Below are 16,052 nucleotides of genomic sequence, written 5' to 3'. Positions count from 1 at the left end.
CAGGGCATTGGTCCTAGAACATGGAAGCTAGGAATGTCACCATTCCAGCACTGCCTCCAGAAGGACAATGACATCCAGTGTTTGCAAAATGCTTTATTGTTATTGCTGACACTAAAATCCACGGTTAGTCATTAGGGTCTTCAAATGACACTCTAGTATTCGCGTCAGGCCTCCATTCTTCCACACCTAGCCAAGCCCACGAGGTTGTAACTTAACCCACAGGACAGGTACAATCCCGGGTTGGCCATGTCTACCCGGCTGTCCACCTGCTTTTCTTAAAAGATGAGTGGCACTTAAATGCATTGAAATCAACAGTGATTGGTGGGGAACATTCTAGCCTTTTTATATGATTTCAAGGATTCTTCAGTCCCTCACCTGACATGGGGAAACTGAAGTCCAGAGAGAGATAGTATTACCCCAAAGTCACACAGCTGGGACAGAAGCCCGATTTCATACTCCCATCCCAGCATTTTTTTTTCCAAGCCATGATGAACTGATAGCTGGTACTGCCAAAAGGTGGGAAGCTAGGCTTAGAGATACACTTCCTGTTGGAAATATCTACTGGAACAATGCTCCTACAGAAACTGGTGGTGTTGGGCTGGGTAACAGGTGCTTAGATTCTGGGCTTCTCTCTGCACTAACATGCTGTGTGGCCTTGGGCAAGTCAACCAACCTCTCTGGGCCTCAGGGCTAATCTCCACTGATGAAAGGCAAGGGCAAAACCAAATGTTCTCCAAGGCACCCATGTCTTGCAATCATGTGAAAAAAAGCAGTCATCAGTGTTTTGATGATGTTCTTAATATTATGATTTGTGGGAGTCTCATTAGTCAACCAAACCTGTGTAAATCAGCAACTCCCAGCAGACAGACAGCCATCGTGCACATTCATCTTCCACTATGGAGGCCCCTTGAGAAATCCTCATCTCAAGGGCGAGTCACTTTGCCTAAGAAAAGGATGTGTTTGCTGTCTTCACAATGAGCACCAGAAAAGGCCTGTTGAAGACTATCCTTTGAGAGCCCAATCGGGCAGATTTGAACGTGATGACCATCCCCGTGGCTGCAGCCGCTTGGGTTCCAGACTCATCCACCTCCACCACAGCTTTGTGCACCATCTACAGGGGAGACATCAGGCGTCACGGAGACATCAGGTGTCACGGAGCCACCAGGGGCAGGGAGATGCCAATCGGGGGAAACAGCCAAGCTTCTGCCAATGGCACCACTATCTGAACTTCTGTGCTCCTGAGCCATGAAGCAGACAGGAGATGAGGTGACTGAACAATTACTGTGCCCCCAGGGCTTAGGGGTGAGTGCTCACATGTTTTTCATTGAATTCTCACTGCCTCTCACAGCAAAGGGTGTGACTCTCTGAGTTTATAGAGAGAAAGGAGGCTCAGAGAGGTCTAGTAAATGCTGGAGGTCACGCAGTAAGTGAAGGAGTCAGCCTCTGATTCTTAGGTTTGATTTGCTTAAGACAAGACACCTGCAAGACACGGCGCTGGATACAGCTTCCCACTGCTCAGAGGACAAGAGGCAAAGTGAAACCTTTGCTTCTTGAGGGAAAAGAGGAGAGAGAGAGAGAGAGAAAGAATATGGAATGAGGGATGGGGTGAATAGAATGGAATAGAATATAACAGAAAAGGATAGAAGTTTCTAGAAGCAGGTGCTCAGGAGCTTCTGGGGCTCACCTCAGAGACCCGGATGCTGGAGTGGTTGGAGATGCCGGTCAGGTCGGCGTCGGAGGTGAAGATGTCTCTGATCCCCAGCTTGGGGAGGACTTCCTCCAGCTTGATAGGAGCCCTCAATAGAGAACTTGGGAAGATAAAGCTCAAGCCGCCTGGAAAGAGAAGAGGACCTTTTCTTAGACTCTCTGAGAGCACTGGCTCATATTACTGCTATCTCTAGGTTTCCTAATGCTCCTCCAACCTGTTGTCTAGAAAGGAACCCATCCAACTCTGGACTTGGACCTGAGCTGTCCCCAGTGGTCACTGCCCACTCAGATGTCCCACCAGAAAACCCAGCTTCCAGCCCTGCTCCCTCCAGCTAGGGGACTCAGGCCCCAGAGCTGGGACATCACATGATGCTTCTGGGCTTGGAGGCAGGTCCTGGCCAGGTGAGTGCTCCCACCACTGCCGTGTGGCCCTGTGGGTGTGCCACAGCAGGCTGGCCCAGAGTAGTGTGAAGAATACCTCTTCATGGGCATCCTGAGCCACTTCTTGAGTGTTTTTTCCTTCAGGCCATTTTCCACCTGCTCCATTTCCCCTCGCGGGGGAGAATGAAGAAGGCAGTGGCGTTCCCTTGGTAGGGGACCCCCACCACCTTGCAGGAGAGGTTTCGGTCCAGGAGGTAGTTAAAACTGGTCCTGTTGTTTCATCATGGGGACCCGCACCACCGTCTCTGGGGTCACGTAGAAGTCCTGCTCGTGGGTGCTTTTGAGGTTGAAGCTTGTCTCCCACTTAGCTACAGATTGAAATGGAAAAGGAATTAGAAATTGTCAGCTACCAATGAAAAGTGTGCTCACAGTAAACCTACCAGAGAGCATCCTCTTTAGAGCAGTATCGTTGGGAGAAGTGACAGCAAAGCCTCTTCAATATAAAGACAAGCCCCTTCTTAATTCAGGGGACAGACTAGAACTTTGTGGGGCTATGCTCCCACATTTGCAAAACAAGGAGGTTGGTTTTCATGTCTTCGGGCACCCTTTACCCTAAATGCTGTTTGTCTGGTTCTCTGATGTTGGTACTCAAGCTCAAATATCCCACTGAGGAGGGTGAGTTCTTCTCTTTTCCATTCTTTTCCCAATATTGAATTTCAATCTAGGTTTGGAGGAAAGGTTCATAAGGGTCCTGAAAAAAACATGATTTTTCCTGCTGGGAAGTCTTTGGTTGTGCTTCTTGCTCAGTCTGTTTCATATGGGTATTTTGTTCAAAGTGATACAAGTAATTGCTTTCATCTTCTTGCTAAGTCGCTTCAGTCGTGTCGGACTCTGTGCAACCCCATAGATGGCAGCCCACCAGGCTCCGCTGTCCCTGGGATTCTCCAGGCAAGAACACTGGAGTGGGTTGCCATTTCCTTCTCCAATGCATGAAAGTGAAAAGTAAAAGTGAAGTCGCTCAGTCGTGTCCGACTCTTAGCGACCCAATGGATTGCAGCCTACCAGGCTCCTCGATCCATGGGATCTGCCAGGTAAGAGTACTGGAGTGGGCTGCCATTGCCTTCTCCATTCATCTTCTTAGTAGTTATCAAATACAGATCCAACTCCCACGGGCCAGTTAGCTTACTTCACAGCTGTCCTCTGAAGCCTAGACCTGGACATGAGGACAAGAACTCTTAGAAGGCAAGCTTGATCCTCACTCTCTGTGACCACAGGAAGGGGGTTTGGGTACCAATTTAACTAGTTTCCTCTTTCCCTTTCTCCCCACTCCCCTCTCTATCTTCAGTCAGGCCCCATATAGGGTGCTCAGGACTCAGCATCTAGAAGGAGAAGCAGGCATACAAGCTGAGATGAGTAGGGATATTTACAAGAAATGCCAGGGAGACAAAGATGGGGAGACTGACTCTCAAGTGGGGGAGAGAAGACAATTCAGAGGAATAGGTTCTTGTCCCAGAATTTCTGGGCTAAGGAACCAGCTCCCAGGAAGGCACAGAGGTGAGGACGTGGGTGCCTCAGAGCAGCTGGCAAAAGCCCTCTAAGGCACGTCTAAGACCCACAGTCCTTCCCTGAGTAGCCATGGTGTCCGTTTCTTTGGCATCGTGGCCTTGACAAACTCATGCTTCAGAGTTTATGTGGATGCTGTGGCTTTAAGTGTTCCTGGGGGCCCAAATAGGAGCTGGCTTTTCCCCAGTGGAGGAAACAGCATCAGGCTCTTTATACCACCTGAAGCATTAAGAGGGGCTTCCCTGGTGGCTCAGCAGTAAAGAATCTGCTTGCAATGCAGGAGATGCAGATTCAACCCCTGGGTTGGGGAGATCCCCTGGAGGAGGGCATGGCAACCCACTCTGGTATTCTTGTCCACAGAATCCCATGAACAGAGGAGCCTGGCAGGCTACACAAAGTCCAACACAACTGAAGCGACTAAACACACACATACGCACCAAGAAGGCTAAGAAGGCATCGTCTCACCTGGCTGACCGTTGACTTCACTCTATCATCAGGGACCAGAGAGTACTAAACCCCCTCCCACTCGTTTATGTGTGTGGGAACTGGTTTTGTTTCGTCTTGGAGGGATTGGGGGTTTTTTGTTTTGTTTGTTTTTGACAAAAAGCATCTGCAAAGAGCAAGTTCAGATTCAAGCCCAAGGGTCTTACCTTTAAAGAAAATGTAATTCACCATGACCATGACCTGGGTGCCATCCAGGCTCTTTATCAAGTCCACAATCTTGCCTTTCGTTTGCTTTGCCACGTAATCATTGATCTTCTTCTTGGCCCCTTCGGGGTCCTCAAAGTTCGTGGGGAAAGTGTCTGCCAGGTACAGAGTCCTCATGGCACCCAGGAAGGCCTCCTGGATGGGCAACCTGGGCTTGGTGAACAGGGCGTTGCCCAGGCTCAGCTGGAGGCTGTCTTGGGGCTGCTGGAGCTCGCGCAGCAGCCTCTGGGAGGCGCTGTGGAGCTCCTCCTCCGAGCCTTCCCCCGGGCCGATGCCCAGGCCTTCCAGGATCTGCGCCTTCGTGTTGGATTGAGCACCCAGGGAGAGCATGGCCAGGCTCACGGTGATGCTCAGAGGGGAGAAGAAGATGTTCTGAGCGGGGGCGGCTGCGGCCAAGGCCCTGTAGAGGTCGAAGACAAAGTCCCTGCTGCCTGGCGGCGCCGTGGTAACCGCTGGCGGCACCTCCTGGATTTTCTTCTTTTGGGAGCGCCGGAGGGTGGCCATCCGCGGCCCGAGGAGCACCAGGCACAGGAAGAGACAGAGACGCATCGCGGCTAACCCCTCGTTCTGAAAGGGAGAGTGGGAAGATGACCTCAGAAAGGATGGGTGGCTAGCGCATCCTCTCCGTGAGAAGATCGGAAGATTAGGGGCAGGGCTGACCTTCCGAAGGGGGCGACCGTGCCCACCAGCAGCCTCAGAGGGCGATGATGAACCCCAGCGGCTGGGAGGGAGTGAGGTTTTAGAGAGCCCCAGAGGGGCGGAAGGACAGAGGCTCGGGGACGTGGGTGTCTATGGCAGGGAGAAGAAGGACAGGCGGAGGAGTGAGACCCCTGTGGGCACTGGGCAAGAAGACGCTTCTCATCCATAGGGAAGTACCCATCACAGAGGACTGAGGATTCTGCCTGCTCAGCAGCTCTGAGGTTACCAGAAGCTGAGCAGCCTGTATCCCTGAATGACCCCTATCCCTCACTTTCTTGCTGGGGCGTAGCATTTGCAATACCTCATTTCCTGCTATGAGCTCAGGGTAGCTACTCCCCGTGGTCTCAGCCACACTGCTGGATTTGTCCCTGTTCATTCGGAGCATCCAGGTGGTGGGCAGAGTGCCAGGCTCCTGTGCTTCATGTGTGAACACAGGATACCATCAGTCTCCCTCTCCTTCCCCAGGGGCTGCTCTAGGACCCCATAAAGCCACCCAGTCCCTCATCAGAGGCACCTTCCTCCCTTAAGGAAATTCTGTCCTCTTACTGTTAGCTCCCAGGGCTTCCCTGGTGGCTCAGTCAGTAAAGAATCTGCCTGCAGTGCAGGACACCCAGGCTCAATCCCTGGGTCGGGAAAATCCCCTGGAGAAGGAAATGGCAACCCACTCCAGTATCCTTGCCTGGAACCTGGTGGGCTGCAGTCCACAGGGTCGCAAAGAGTCAAGCACAACTGAGCAACTAACACACACAGTGTGAGCTCCCAGACTACCCTCTTCTTCTGTGATGGGCTGAATTGTGCCCCCCAAATCCATACACTGATGTCCAGAAACCCAAGACCCCCAAATGTGACTGTGTTTGGAGACAGGGCCTTTAAGAGGCAGTTAAATTAAAATGGGGGCTTCCCTGGTGGCTCAGAGGTTAAAGCGTCTGCCTTCAATGTGGGAGACCTGGGTTCGATCCCTGGGTTGGGAAGATCCCCTGGAGAAGGAAACGGTAACCCACTCCAGTACTCTTGCCTGGAGGATCCCATGGACAGAGAAGCCTGGTAGGCTACAGTGCTCCTGCTGCTGCTGCTAAGTCGCTTCAGTCGTGTCTGACTCTGTGCGACCCCTAGACGGCAGCCCATCAGGCTCCCCCGTCCCTGGGATTCTCCAGGCAAGAACGCTGGAGTGGGTTGCCATTTCCTTCTCCGATGCATGAAAGTAAAAAGTGAAAGTGAAATCGCTCAGTCGTGTCTGACTCTTAGTGACCCCATGGACTGCAGCCTACCAGGTTCCTCCATCCATGGGATTTTCCAGGCAAGAGTACTGGAATGGGGTGCCATTGCCTTCTCCGAGGCTACAGTCCACAGGGTTGCAGAGTCCAACACGACTGAGCGACTTCACTTTCTTAAGTTAAAATGAGGTCTTTGGAGCAGGGCCCTGATCCAGTGCGACTGGTGTCCTTGAAAGAAAAGATTAGAAAACAGACTTATGGACAAGGGCATGCGAGGAAGCAGAGGGTGAGACGAATGGAGAGAACAGCATGGAAGCAGATACACTAACATATGGAAAATAGCCAGTGGAAATTTGCTGTGTGACTCAGGGAACTCAAACTGGGGCTCTGTAACAACCTGGAGGGCTGGAAAAGGGTGGGACGTGGGACGGAGGTTCAAGAAGGAGGGCACATATGTATACCTATGGCTGATTATGTTGATGTATTGATATAAATCAAACCAATATTGTAAAGCAATCATCACTCAATTAAAAATAAATATAATCAAGGATTTAAAAAAGAAAAAAAAAGATTAGGACACAGACACACGCAGACTGAGGGGTGACCATACGAGAAATGTGGGGACACAGGAAGGAGAAGGAGACAATCGCAGACAAGCCAAGCAGCAAGGCCCCAGGAGGAACCCGCCCTGCCAACACCTTGACCTTGGCCTTCCAGCCTCCAGGACTGTGAGACCATGAAGGTGTATTGTTTGACCTTCCTGGCGCTCTTCTTTGCCTCCCCCAGATAGGATGCCCTCACCTCTTGTCTCTCTACAGACTCTCAGGTGGGCTCTGGGGCTCTGCCATCATTCTGGCTTGTCCTCCACCCTCAGTCTCTCCCCTGCCACCTACCTAGACTCCCCCTGTCTACCCAGAAACTGTTCCTGTGCCTGGGCCTCCTAAAGCCCTCCTTCCACCCACTGTGAACAGCACAGACTCTAAAGGCAGCAGTCCGGGTTCAAATCCCAACCTCACTGCTCCTCCAAGTGTGATATGGAGCAAGTGTTGCTGCCTGTAGCCGGAGGTCAGGACAGAACCCACACCAGGAGTGGCTGAGGCTTTAAGGAGTCCACATAAGCAATGGCTTGGAACCGGGCCCTATGCAGACGTGCTGTCCAAGTGTGAGCTGGCAGTGTGGCCACGATGGACCAAAGCCCCACTCGAGACCCCCGCTTCCCCAGCTGTATGCAGGGGCACACGCTTTCACACACACGCTCTCACGGGAGCCCAGTGGCAGCCAGACAACTAATTCCCACGATGGGCCCGGTGTGCATCCCCTTCAGCTGGGTGTGCTCCCCCCATGGACACCATGACATCAGGCCCCCCAGGCTCAGGGCGAGCATGGCCACAGAGTCACAGACCCATGCAAAACCAAAGGGCCCCCCACTGCTGCATTGGATATGGCTGGTGGGAGGACACCAGTGAGCCTGGGGGTCCGTGGACCCTCCTGTCTTTGAATGAAACTGATGGACTCAAGCAAGTCACACTCAGCACTCCTGGCCTCCAAATTGTACCCGAGGGCCTCTCGCCTTCTGAGATGGCCCACACTCTGTGGATTGTTTCTACCAGGGCTGTTCTCATCTTCTGAGACAAACCAGATTCTGTCTATGCAATGTGTGTCAGTTTAAATAAATAAATCTACTTCTCACATTATCAAAAACAAACAAAAAATAAACTACACCTGAGCCCACCAAGGAAGTTCATTTAGGGTGTTCCGTCTGCCGAACCTCCAGTGACCCTGAGCCAAACACAGCGGCTTCAGAGGTCCCGGTGCCCATGGGAGGCCCAGGTGCACTGACAGCACTTGCCACTGCTGGGTGCTGCGATGTCTCAACACACATCAGTCCCTTTAGCCTCACACACACCCGTGGACGCAGGTTCGATTACGGGCTATGAGGCAGGAGGTAGATGGACTCCCAGGGGAAGAGCGATTGGAGATTCATTTTCTGTGGACCGAAACTCCAGGACGAGAATAGCAGGACAAGTAAGGGAGTGGGCTGGACCCTACCCAGAAAACACGTTTCTCTTTCTTGAAGTCAGGAGACCTCCCTGACCACACATGACCAGACAGGCTTCTTGGAGGGCCAAGGAGTGATGTCAAGAAATGCTCTACCCGTGAGCCTCCTCGGTGGGATCCATCTTGGCTAAGAGATGCGTGTGCTCACATGGGAAGACCCTGAGCTATGCCAAACATGGACTGTGAACCAGGAAATCAAAATTGTTGGCCAAAGGAAACCTGGAAGAAATGCCCCATAAAAGTAATTCAAACTGCCATGAGGATGCGAACTCAGTGACTCTCCCTCTGAGTGTGCCTGTGTGTCTATCCACACTTACTGTACTCCTTTTCCTCCTAATACTTCACTCGTTTCACTACTTTCCATTTTGTGAGAATTCTTTTTTGCAAAGCAGAAGGACAGGGACTTGTCACTGACCACTGGTCTAGTGGCTAGGATCTGGTGCTCTCACCGCCGTGACCTGGCCTCAGTCTCTGGCTGGGAACCCAGGCTCTGCTCCAAGACTGTGCAGGCCGAGGCCACGAGATCAGCTCCGTTTTACAGACGGGTCGTCTGAGGCTCCGAGAGTTTGAGTCACTCGCTAGTAGTGGCAGAGCTTGGGCTCAGACCCAGTTCGGACCCTGAAAGCTCATGCTCTGAACTGCCACACCCTTCAGTTCCCCAGATCCCTGGTCCTCCCCTGTCTGTGTCACAGCCTTCCAATTTTGTATTCTCTGCCTCTGCAGAGAATTGAGAAATGGTCTGGGGACTCTGCTGGTGGCCCAGTGGTCATTAATTTGCTTTGCAGTGCAGGGAACATGGGTTCGATCTATGTTCGGGGAACTAAAACCCCACATGCTACAGAAAAACCAAGCCTATGCACCACAACTATTGAGCCTGGGTGCCATACGAGAGGGTGTGTGACCTACATCGAAGGACCCATAGGATGTAACAAAGAGCCTGCTTCCCCAAGGCAGCCAAATAAAAAAATAAACAAGAAGCAGTCCAGGCTTCCCATGCTGACACTCCCTTTTTGTTCCCACTTTGAGAGTGACCTTCACGAAGGTCTTTAAAGAGCATGGGTGGGTGGCGTGATCGTTGTGTCCTTTAGTCTGCAGAGTGTTAGAATCATCAGTGTAGCAGGATGCTGCTTAAGAAGCAACTCAGTTCAACCCTCCCTCTACACCCACACACAGATAACACTGAGCTGATAATTACCATAAAAGAAATGCATTCAAAGAATTGTTACAGGCCACAGAGGAGTTTCCGGCTTGGACAGCAGAGCCCAGGGGCAGCTGGTCAGGGAGCAGGAGTGAGAGTTCCAACCTCCCATCCTCCTGTCCCTGGCAACAGCCTGGTGACCTTGGGCCAGGCCCTTCCCCTCCCAGGCCTGGAGGTCTGGTGCTGTGGCCCCACCACTGGCCACCCCTCTGAAACACCAGCAATCTGATGGACTAAAGCTGCTTCTCTCAGGCTCCTCTGGGCTTCAGGTTTGGGGCCCAGAAAACCTTGCTCCATTTAGCTCTCTCCCTCTTATTGATGCCACTATTTATTAAGGACTGATTAAATGCTCTCTAAATATAACTACATTTCATCTTTACCCAAAGTATTATTAGTTCCATTTTACAGCCAAATAAACTGAGTCTTCTCTGATGGCTCAGTGGTAAAGAATCTGCCTACCAATGCAGGAGATGTGGGTTTAATCCCAGGGTTGGATAGATCCCCTGAAGAAGGAAATGGCAATACACTCCAGTATTCTTGTTTGGTAAATCCCATGGACAGAGGAGCCTGGCGGGCAACAGTCCATGGGGTCACAAAAGAGTTGAACCCGACTTAACTAAACAACAGCAAGAAACTGAGGCTTAGCAAAATGGAATAGCTCGTTCCAGCCAGTGAGTAATAGATCTGGGTTAAAATCCAGACTCTGACTGGTGTACATGCTGCCTCTTGGCTCCGATTTATGAGGATGACATGCTGTTCCCCCTCTTCTGATTCCCAGGTGTCTCCTAACCTGCTCACCTGAAATAGCTCATTCATGTTCCTTGTCTGCCTGCAATGCAGGAGACCCAGGTTGGAGCCCTGGATTGGGGAGATCCCCTGGAGAAGGAAATGGCAATCCACTCCAGTGTTCTTGCCTGGAGAATCCCATGGACAGAGGAACCTGGTGGGCTACAGTCCATGGGGTCACAAAGAGCTGGGCACAACTGAGCAACTAACACTTCACTTCATAGCAACATGGAGTTGGTATCATTGTCACAATTGTCCAGGAGAGGAAACAGAGGGTCAGAGAGGTTACTCTTGAGACAGTAGAGGCCTGGGGGTGCTCATTTCAGGTTTCTGAGTTTCTAAGTCCAGGCTTTGCAATTGCACTCATGGGCCTCTGGGGGCAAATATACAGCTTACAGAGTTTCGTGCCAACCTTGAGCCAGTGGAAAGTCTTCAGGCTCTGTGAACCTGGCTCTCAGGAGACCAGCCCCCACTGAGTGCTGGCAGAGCCTGGCCTGGCTGACGCTCTCCTGGGTGCCTGACGCCAGTGTGTCTGCAGAGATGCTCCCACGTGTCAGAGGGAAGAGAGCAAATTGATTGGGCTGATCTGGCACCCCAGGCCAAAGGGACTTGCGATGACAGAGGCTGGGCATCGGATAGGCACGTCCTTAGAGGTCCTCCCACTGGTGTCCCACCATCCAGCCTGGAAATCTGCTGGTGTTTATTCCAAATGTTAGGCAACAAAGTCCCACCAAGGTCGACTTTGGACTCAGCTGTGGGAGGTGGCCGTGTGGCTCAGGAGGGTCTGTCTACTATCTGCTAATTACACAAAGAGAGATAGGACTTGGAGCCCAGGCAGAGAGGGAGAGATAAAACACAACTTCCCCTAGATCCTGCAGGCCAGGGGGGAAGAGCTTTCTGGAATCAGGGGCCTGGGCCTTTCTTAACCTCCCTCTCTATCTCCAGACCATCAGCAGGGCTTGTCGGTTTCTAGCTCTGAAATCTGCCTGCCTCGCCGCATTTTCCTTGCTATCATCCCAGTGGAAGCCTCTTTTTCCTGGACTCTGCTTATCCTGCCCCTGAGAGCCATTTGACATACATAAGTATATTCTGAAATAATCCCCTTCGATCACAAACACGGGCAGGGCCCTCCCTTGCCTAAAGACACCATTGCTGCCCACTGGCTCGGTAAAACCTAACTGTGATTACACGATAACCCATGAGGCTGCCAGCTCTGTCTGGCTCTCACCAGCCGCACCTGACCAGCTCTGCCTCCCAGGACACACGTCTTGTTTTTCAGTTCCTAACACAGAAGCCCTGTCCTAGTCCTGGGCCCTTGTACACTCCACCCTCCCTCCTGGAAACCTTTCCCCGCCTCTTCACTAACGCCACCTGCTCTCTGGGTCCAGGCTTCCACTTATCCTGATGGCACCCTGTCCACACCTGGCCATACCCTCACCACTGCTATTCTCTATAAGGGCTCCTTTGACTGTTTCTCTCATGGCTCCACCAGTTACAGAAGTGAAATTACATATGCGTGTGCTGCGGGCTTCTTTTGTCCAAGCCTTTCCCCCACTAGAACCTGTGCTTGCAAGAAAGGACCTCCGTCTCTACTGGTTCCCGCCATGACGCGTTCAGTCAAGAGGTGGTGCTCCAGCACTCCTGTGGAATGAATGGATGAGTGGATGGATGACTGGACTCGGGCTCCTTCTCTGTAATTCAGAGGTGTTAGAACATGTGCTGGCCACCGAGTCATGGAAGTGAGCCAGTCTGGGCATCCAGGGCTGAGCCCTGGCATTCCTGGGGCTAACTTGCCAGCTGACCTTGAATAACTTCCGCACTGAAGCTAAGCTTCAGTTTCCTTTCTCTTTCTTTTCTAATACTTTATTGAGGTCGGACTGACCTGCCAAAGGCTGTACATATTTACTGTACACAATTTGATGAGTTTGGAGAGCAGGGAAGTACACACCTGTGAAATCATCACTGCCATCCACCACTTCCCGAAGTTCCCTCCCACCCCCTTTATTCTTCAAGCTGTGGTTTCTTGATCTGTCAATAGGATGTCGGCCCAGAGGAGCAGTTTCCCTTTTATTGTTGTGTTTCATGCGCAAAGCCTTATCTTTAGAAAAACTGAAAATTCCACTCACTGTATGTCTACATTTTCTTACTTAGCAAATGGCCAAATGACCACTCTGGGTGGCAACCTCCTGGCAGGCCAGCCTTATCTTAGGGAAACAGATTGTATTCGATCATTTTTCCTGATTTCTGAAGGTGAAACATTCCAGGCACAGAAAACAATAGAAGCTATGGTTTGTCCAGCATGTTCCGGGGACCAGACGTTGTGTCCGCACCACTTAGTTCAGGGTTTCTCAGGACTATTGGCACTTCGAGCCAGGTCGTTCAGTGGGGGCTGTCCTGTGTAGCGTAGAGTATTCACAGTATCCCTGGCCTGTCCTCTCCTCCTGGAAGCCAACAGCAGCCCCCAATCCAGTTATGACAACTAAAAATGCCTCCAGATGAAGCAGTGCCCAAGAGGCAAATCACACTTGGGTGAGAATCACCACTTTATTTAATCTTCAGGCCCTGGCTTCCTCCCTCCCCACCACTGTCCTGCTCACCCTGGGACACCTCCAGAGTTTTTAAGCCCTCCAAATGCCATAACTCCAGAGGCCATTCCCCCACTCCCCCACCACCACCCTAAGCCCCACAGGTCCTCGGTCCACACTGCCTGTACTTACTCTGTCCGGTGATGAGTGTGCACACAGCAGAGGCGACTGTCCGTAGGGCTTGGTAGAGAACTGGCTGGACTAGAGCCAGGTTCTGTCACTAACCAAGCAGAGCCCTGACTCTGCCTCTCCCCTGGCCCCGCCCCTTCTGGGGCTCCTCCCCTTCCCTGGCTCCTCCCTGTCCAGTCGTTTGCAGGGCTGAGCTCTGACCAGGATCAGCCCCTCACTGCCCTGAAAACCCTACACCAGCCACCACTGCTATGGCACAAACACCTCAGGTGGACCAGGCTGGACAGGTGACCAGCTGTCCAGACACAAAGAGAGACACCCTTCCAAACCCTCTTTAGCTTCGTTTCCTGCAGCCAATTTGCTGCAAATCTGGGGAAATGAGAGCCCAAGCTCTATGCAGGCTGTGCATTTACGAGGTTCATGGACCCCTACAGCCAGCTCCTGGTGGAAATTAGATGTATCAAGAGGGTCTTTGCCTGGAGAATCCCACGGACAGAGAAGCCTCCATGGGATCACAAGAGTCAGACATGACTTAGCAACTAAACCACCACCACCACCACCACCACAGTGGCTGAGATGAGGGATCACTGTCTCCACCCCTTTTATTGTACCAGTAACTGAACTGAGGCTCAGAGAGATGAAAGGACTTTTCAGAGATGTGCATCAGTTAGGGACAGAGTGGGGCTGACTGCTCAGGCCACCAGCTTCAAGGCCACTGTATTTTGCAAAGCAAAAGTCTGTCCCCAGGATTTCTGTGGGCTCAGTTGAACTGTTCTTTTCTACCTTGACATTGGGGCTTCAAAACTCAGCCCCACTCTTTCAAGACTGTTTCCAAGTGGTGGGGTGTTGGCTCAACCCTTGTTTCATTGCCAATGTCCTCATGCCTGGGGCTTCCAAATAACTGGGGTGTACAGTGTGTGGCCATGACCCAGAAGGCTGTGTGAGTAAATGTGGGGTGTGCAGTTGGTAGAGGAAACAGAGGGTCGGGTATTACCCAGAGAACGTGACCTTGCTGCTCAGCAAACAGGGTCCCTCTAGAACCTCTGAGACATCTGCTTTCTTGCCCCATAATTTTGGACCCAGTTTTGGCCCTTTATCTAGTTTAGTACTTCCAGCCACCTTGCAAAGGGGATAATACTGAGCTTTGCCTCAATCTAGAGACAAGCACAGTCACTACCGGGCATCAGGTGCTTGGCGTGTGCTCACGACCTTCGCCATGCACTGGAAGATGGGTGCTGGAACCCCTAAGGAATCAGTGAGAAGATGGAAGTAGAGAGAGGGTAGGTGATCAGCCCAACAGCACACGGCTGCTAGGGAGAGGCCTTAACAAGGGGAGACTAGGTCTCATTTGTTCACGCTCTGTTTTCCATCCATCGTGCCACGTGATGTAAGCAAGAGTCCCTCATCTCATAACCAAGAGCTTCCCAAACTATGCTTTCTAGGAAGGAAATCAGTGTTTGTTACCTTTTGAGTGTCTTTTGCAAGAACAAAGTCCCACACAAGGAGATCAAACCAGTCAATCCTAAAGGAAATCAGTTCTGAATATTCATTGGAAGGACTGATGCTGCAGCTGAAGCTCCAATACTTTGTCCACCTGATGTGAAGAGCCAACTCATTGGAAAAGACCCTGATGCTGGGAAAGACTGAAGGCAGGAGGAGAGGGGACAACAGATGATGAGATGGTTGGACGGCATCACAGACTCAATGGGCGTGTATTTGAGCAAACTCTGGGAGACAGTGGAGGACAGAGAAGCCTGGCAGGCTGCAGTCCATGGAGTGGCAAAGAGTTAGACACAACTTAGCAACTGAAGATGGAGAAGGCAATGGCACCCCACTCCAGTACTCTTGCCTGGAAAATCCCATGGACGGAGGAGCCTGGTAGGCTGCAGTCCATGGGGTTGCTAACAGTCGGACACGACTGAGCAACTTCACTTTGACTTTTCACTTTCATGCATTGGAGAAGGAAATGGCAACCCACTCCAGTGTTCTTGCCTAGAGAATCCCAGGGATGGGGGAGCCTGGAGGGCTGCCATCTATGGGGTCACACAGAGTCGGACACGACTGAAGCGACTTAGCAGCAGCAGCAACCGAAGATGTGTGTAGTATGGATAACAACAGCTTCCCAAAGATATCCATGTCCTAACACCCAAAACCTGTGACAGTGACCTGATAGAACAAAAGGGACTTTGATTGATCTTGAAACGGGATTGGGGAGTACTGTTATGGATTCCCCAGGTGAGTCCTAAGTGTTATCATAAGGGCCCTTCTTTATAAGGGAGAGAAGCAGAATCGGGGGGAAAGAGAGAGCAGAGTCAGAGGAGGCAAGGGAATCAGTGTTTGTTACCTTTTGAGAGTCTCTTGGAAGGAGACATGACCAGGGAAGCAGGAGGAAATAAACAATGGGATGTGGGGCATTGGGCCAAGGAACTCCAGAAGCACACCCTGCTGACACGACATCTTGATGTTGGCCCAGGAAGACCCATTTTGAACTTCTGACCTCCAGAGCCATAAGAGAATAAACTTGTGTTGCTTTACCCTGCCCAGTTGGTCCTAATTGGTTACGGCAGCGATGGGAGACTAGTGTAATACCTTAAAACGGGTTTCTGATGAAAGATGGGGCTAAATAAGATGCTGAAAAGACTTCTCCAGCCCGTGTGTATGTCTGTGGAGGCACCCCACGTACCATGTCCCAGGCTTACAGTCTAGGGACTAGCTTGATAATCTGGGGAACAGGGCAAGCCCTGACTCCCCATTGCCACTCAGGTTCTGAAGGAAGGGGGGCTGGGGACGGGAACACTTGAAAGAGAAAGTTCTGAGGGTGTCTCAGGGCACAGATTAGTCTGCTCTACCCAAACAAAAGACTACAGATGGAGGGGCTCACACAAAAGAAACATGTTTCTCAGTTCTGGCAGCTGGAAGTCTGAGACCAAGGTGATGTTCAGGTTCGTTTCTAGTGAGATCTGTCTTCCTGGCTTGTAGATGGCACCTCCTTGCTGAGTCCTAACACAGTCCCTCCTCTGTGCC

General features: G+C 51.6%; 1 protein-coding gene and 1 pseudogene across 1 annotated transcript; both read right to left on the bottom strand.

The window, feature by feature from the left end:
- LOC112443192 (serpin A3-8-like) overlaps positions 1-248 on the bottom strand; it is a 3,305-nt pseudogene extending 3,057 nt beyond the window's left edge.
- SERPINA5 (serpin family A member 5) lies at positions 79-13,097 on the bottom strand. The gene is given in 9 exon segments (XM_024982125.2): positions 79-968; positions 971-1,111; positions 1,685-1,783; positions 1,785-1,833; positions 2,186-2,255; positions 2,258-2,351; positions 2,353-2,456; positions 4,302-4,926; positions 13,032-13,097. Coding segments are annotated over 8 exon segments (1,209 nt in total). The 5' UTR covers positions 4,909-4,926; positions 13,032-13,097; the 3' UTR covers positions 79-923.
- Between the last annotated feature and the right edge of the window lie 2,955 nt (positions 13,098-16,052).

This window comes from Bos taurus, chromosome 21, assembly GCF_002263795.3.
Source record: "Bos taurus isolate L1 Dominette 01449 registration number 42190680 breed Hereford chromosome 21, ARS-UCD2.0, whole genome shotgun sequence".
In the NCBI taxonomy this organism is placed as follows: Eukaryota; Metazoa; Chordata; class Mammalia; order Artiodactyla; family Bovidae; genus Bos; species Bos taurus.
This window is presented reverse-complemented; position numbering and strand designations above follow the sequence as displayed.